Below are 5,678 nucleotides of genomic sequence, written 5' to 3'. Positions count from 1 at the left end.
CGTGCATAGCCAATACAACATGTGCAACATCCCGATGTACTTTTGCAACATCAATATACAACACTTGCAACATAGCTCTAAAACATCTCAAACAATTGAAACATACTCTTACAACATGTGCTTTCAGCTCCTTGAATGAATGGAGGCTCATCGACGCGGAGCTTGATGCCGTGGAGTCAGCGAAGATACCAGTGGGCAGGCGGCTGCGTGGCCCCGGTGGACCATTCTCATGCTACTTCCCGCGGTCGTTCACGCAGGTGCAGCCAGTGCATGCGACGAGGCCGCCCGAGTTGCAGATGTATCTTGGCAATGTCAGAACTAAAAGCCACATAGCAACTGGAACAACGAGTTTAAGCTCCGTGACAGACTGAGATAGTTATGAACCAGCGGTGCCACAAGTGCACAACCCAAGGGGACAACAAATCGAATTTGCATTGTTCAGTTCCTACATACTCCGTAGTCCGTACTTAAAAATGGCATCATGTACTCACAATGGTCTTCATTAGGCTTCTACTGTGGCATGGTCGGATGGACGCCTGCTACACCCATGAGCCATGCAATCTTGACATTCTCTTTTGACCTGGAGTATGGGACGGTTGGGATGGACTGCTGCTGCGCCCCTGATGTCATCCTCCAATGCCTCCACCTCGTCTGCAACAGCAGCTTCGCAGTCAACCTCGACAGCCACATGTTTGAGACCTTGTCCCAGATTCTGCAGCCCGTGGACGAGGCCACCTTCCCCAAACTTGAACTGGCACCGTGCCATCAGTTCCAGCTTGAGCCTTTGGAGCTTTGGCATGGCCCCCGGTTCAAACTCCAATGCCTCGTCACGCCAACAGCACAATTTAAACTTGACCAAAAGCTGGAAGCCTTGCCTGTTGATTGCTTGCCTTGGGTAGAGGATGCCTGAATCTCCATCTTTGTCATTGGATAAGTAAACAGTAAGAGAGAGCAGCATGGGTAAACTTGCTAGGATATTTATTCCTTCGTTGCCTGCTTCACCATAAACATCAATGTAGAGGCGAGACAGGTTGACTAGTGAGCTAATTAGAGGGCCCACCCTATTTAAGTTATGTGTATCAAGAGGAAGCTTTTGAAGTGGTGGTGGAGTAGGGACACATGAAGCCATGAATGAACATATGACATCAGGACCACTATCCCACATGCGTAGTTCTCGCAGGTGCCTGAATAGCCTGGAGACCGTTGAGATACATGCTTTCTTGTGGCCCTTCATATCACGTAATTTACGAGAACATGACCAATAAATTCCAAGTACCCTCAGATTAGACAGATCACCCAGTCCTTGATAAACTCTACAGATTGAATGCCCAAATTGATAGCTGATAGCTCTTCCAATGCCTGCAGATTTTTTATTCCATCGGGTAGTCGCATCCATGAAGGGACAAAAAGACGCACCAGCTTCTGCAAGTGGATAATACATGTTGGTGGGTTTGGAAGCCGGCGATGTCTCACATCTAGTGTCTCTAGATGTTCGAACTTTTCTATATCTTCTGGAAGCTTATTAAGCAATGCCCTGAAGTACTTCAATTGACCAAAACTTTTGACATGTCCCAGATTGCATCCACTGAACATAAATTGTATATTCAGCACTCGCAAGACTTGGCTGTTTAAAAACTCAGAGGCATGCTTTTCGACCAGCACTGAATTAGAGCCAAAGATATTAATGGATCAAATATGAGCTGCATTTTTTATTGTCTTGGCAATCTCTTCCGCCCGGGCAGAAAACACCTGGAACACTTGAAACATATGCTTGCAACATCCAAATCTACTTTTGCAACATCCAGATAAAACACTTGCAACATATATCTGAAATAGATGAAACATTTAGAACATACGCTTGAAACATACGTGCATAGCCAATACAACATTTGCAACATTCCGATGTACTTTTGCAACATCAATATACAACACTTGCAACATAGCTCTAAAACATCTCAAACAATTGAAACATACTCTTACAACATGCGCTTTGAGCTTGCTGCTTGGATGAATGGAGGCTCATTGACGCGGACCTTGATGTCGTGGAGTGAGCGGAGATACCAGTGGGCAGGCGACTGTGTGGCCCGGCGGACCATTCTCCTGCTACTTCCCGCGGTCGTTCGCCCGAGTTGCCGTCGAGCCCTGCCGCCGCGGACCTCATCTGCCTCGTCGAGAAGCTCTAGGAGCAGGAGTCCCAGCCGCCTCCGCACCGAGCTGCTAGAGCGCAAGATCCTCAAGGAAACCGTAGCCATCGTGTCGTTCCTCGAGACCGACGTCGCGACTCCAGGCCGAGAACGCGTGCCTTCGCGTCGAGCTCGACGCCGCCAGGACCAACCAGTAGCGGGTGGTTAAGTTGGAAAAGGAGGTACCGGAATCATTTTTTAAGAAGCCAAAAGCAGGCTTCGTATTGGGCTCCACAGGCCCACAATGGGCGCGACCGAAGTGTCAGACGCCCTGAGGAGAGCATTACCGATTCTAAATAGTCTTTGTGCCCTTGTCAGTGAATGTTCCAATCTTAGTCTTGATTATGTCCAAAGAGACAACTTGTCAATTGTTTACTGCTCAACACTGATAGTGAGTGAAAACAAAAAAAAAATTAATGCCATGATGTACATTAGTTTAATCACTTGATATATGGTAACCTGAACTGAAAAGGGGAAATTTAGATATTGAAGAAACAGGTAAAAACTACTGGAAACTCTCCAAGCAAGTTAGAAGTTGCTCAACGGCAGATGATGCTGTTTAGTATTTTTGGATAAACTGAATATTGACTACATGAGTGAATAATAATTGAAAAAATAGGTAAAAGCAATATATATTAGAAAAACTCACCTAGCGAGTCAGAAGTTGATCACTATCGGTTGAAGTTTGTTTAGTATTTTTGGATAAAGCTGAATAACATTCCATGAGAACCTTTAGATTCCATTGGTAAGGATGTGGTCATATGAATTTTGCATAGTTGTCGTAATGTTTAGACATAAAAATTCTTGCCGATATCTCCCAGAAATCTGAAGCTAGCCACGCCCCAAAATAAACTTGCAAGCTATGTTCACAACTACGTTACAATCATTGTGATCCACATCTATTGCAAACGAGGACTGATTTACTCACCAAGCGAACACACGAAGATTGATTTCTTCAGGGGTAGGCCAAGCTCAATTCTTGGGTATTCAATTGAATACCCAATATTTATGGTAGAACTTGAGTATATATACGCTAGCCCCCGGACGCCCACGCCGTTGTCCCCCATCTCGCGTCCCACGCCCTGCTCGCCCACGTCTCGCTTGGTGCGTTCGCCCGCAAGCACGTGGGGCTCGCCCGTGCCAGTGGGGACTGCCTCCACCTTCTCGCACCTAACACCGAGGCAAGACAACTGAAAGGCAATGAGGCAGATGCAACACATGATCTAGTGTTGAAAGATCCAGATGCAACAATTACAACATACGTCTGAAAACAAATGAAACATTTGAAATATGCGTATAAAACACTTGCAAAAAAATCTGAAAGCACTTGAAATCATTGTAAACATACACAACATCTAGATAAAACACTTGCATCATATGTGTGAAAACATATACAACATACATATAAACCCACTTGCAACATACGTCGGAAAAAACACATGAAACATTGAGAATAGGAGCTTGTAAGATATGTGTACAACCATTGCAACATGTGCAACATCGCGATCTACTTTTGCAACATCCATATAAAACACTTGCAACGTACCTCTATAATATTTGAAACACTTGAAATAAACGCTTGCAACATGTAGTTTCAACGCAAACATCTCATTGCCGCTTGGAGGATGGAGGCTCGTCAGCATGCGGAGTTCTTCGGAGTCAGCGGTCCGGCGGTGCTTGTAGGCAGCACTCGGCGGTGGCTGCGCGACAAGGAAGGGGGGCAGCGGCCGCGCGCCGGGGCGGGGAGGCAGCGGCCTCGAGCCGCGCTAAGCAGGGCCAGTAGCCGAGCGCCGCGACTCATAGGCGGCTGCGTACCTGGCAGGGCCGGCCACCGCTCCGCCATGACTCGCAGGCGGTCACGCGCCGAAACCATGATAGGGCAGCCGCACGCCCATCTGGTAGGGCTAGCAGTTGAGCGCCGCATGCGGGAGCGGAGCCGAGTGCTGCGAGCGGGAGCGAAGTGGAGCGGAGCAAGGTGTGCAAGAGTTGATTTTGTTTTTTATTAGACGAGTAGCGCATGCGGCACTAAGTGGAGCGAGACGTCTGACCTTCCACACGTCTTAATGGTAGTATTACCTTATATTATGAGCCATAAGAAGCAGCCTACAGGGAAGAGCCGGCGCCTCCATACCAGGCAGCTCGTGGACGAACGCGGTGGAGAGCTCGAGCGGCGTTGCCGCCGCTACCTTCCAAGGTGAGGTCGCTGCGCATTACCACTACTGTCCTGTCCCGAATAGAATGTTGATCGTAATCAAAGTTAAGAACAATTGAGGCACGTGGGATGTTGATCGTGTGTGCGTGTGGTGCCCACGAATAGGACAACGAAAAGTTCATTGTAAGATCTGCCTATGTTAGTATAGATATTAGGCGAATTCATTATCTGATCGCAAGCCCGTCTCCTTCTCGCCTCCGGCAACCGGACAGCGCTCCAGGTCCTTGTAATCTGTTTTTCCCAGTTCTATATACACCTCCCTCCTCTCTGAAACTCTCTAGCCCAGTCGCCGCCTACGTATTTTGGGTTAGGCTTGATGACCCGTTTGCTTCGTACGCGCGCGTGGTACAGCTTCAGTTTGCGCCCAGCCCCTTTTGGCGATCGCCTCTCTTTCCTGCGTGCTGGCGCGTCCTTCACCATCCCTGGTGCAGAACAAGTACTTTTTTTTCGAAGATGGACCAAGTAGATGTAGCCGTTGCAGCATCTTGAATGCTGACATTCGCGTACATTTTTCTTGTCTACGTGGGCCTCTATTGAAATTCTCATGAATCAAACCAACCAGTACCGATGTTTAAGATCTACTAAGGACGCTCATACAAGTGAAATTTTTGGCCTAATAGCTCTCACCAGACCACCATAACTTTGCCTCTCTGTAAACAACGCATGCCTGAAAAAGGCTCTTTGATCCAATATAATGTCCCGTAACACTTGTGAGCACGGACCGCAGCGGCGTGGATTCTCTAACTTGCTGTAGTGAAGTCATGGATGACTTTTTCATCACCTGGATGCCATCTATTTCTCATCTAACGGTTGGCAAGCTTCAGTTTAGTAGTGCTAGCCGGGATGCAAATAGCAGCCTATTTAAAGCTCAGTTCCTAGACAGAGCAAGGATAGTTGGCAATTTTTTTCTTTTTTCTGTACAGCTTTTGTTTTCTGTATATAAATAAAAACATTTACGTATGAGCTTGGCTGAAGATAAAATTTATACATTATAGTCCTCAAGAATATCTACAACTTTATAATATATGACTTTTTCATTTAAATCATTTTGTTTGAATAAATTGACTCAAATTATCTACCGTTACACATCACTTCTTCAAAAAAAATATAATTTTTTATATAATCTCGGATGAAGATAAAAAATTATAAAATAATCTTACTTCTCAATAATATATATATATATATAACCTTTTAATTCATTCCTCGTCTGAACAATCGTTTAGCCCGTTTACACACCATGTAAACGCTACACAATGGTACACCGTTTCCGTTTAATCAGCCGT

At 46.1% G+C, this 5,678-nt stretch overlaps 1 protein-coding gene across 1 annotated transcript; it reads right to left on the bottom strand.

Moving 5' to 3' along the window:
• Positions 1–232: 232 nt before the first annotated feature.
• LOC136488716 (uncharacterized) lies at positions 233–2,096 on the bottom strand. Its single transcript, XM_066485551.1, has 6 exons — positions 1,981–2,096; positions 1,750–1,827; positions 1,474–1,585; positions 1,297–1,359; positions 581–1,228; positions 233–367 (listed from the first exon to the last, which is right to left on the bottom strand). The coding sequence occupies exons 1-6, from the start codon at positions 2,094–2,096 to the stop codon at positions 233–235; spliced, it is 1,152 nt and encodes a 383-aa protein (XP_066341648.1).
• Between the last annotated feature and the right edge of the window lie 3,582 nt (positions 2,097–5,678).

This window comes from Miscanthus floridulus, chromosome 10 (assembly GCF_019320115.1).
Source record: "Miscanthus floridulus cultivar M001 chromosome 10, ASM1932011v1, whole genome shotgun sequence".
Classification (NCBI taxonomy): domain Eukaryota; kingdom Viridiplantae; phylum Streptophyta; class Magnoliopsida; order Poales; family Poaceae; genus Miscanthus; species Miscanthus floridulus.
Note: the sequence above shows the minus strand (reverse complement) of the source record. Positions and strands in the feature narration are given on the sequence as shown.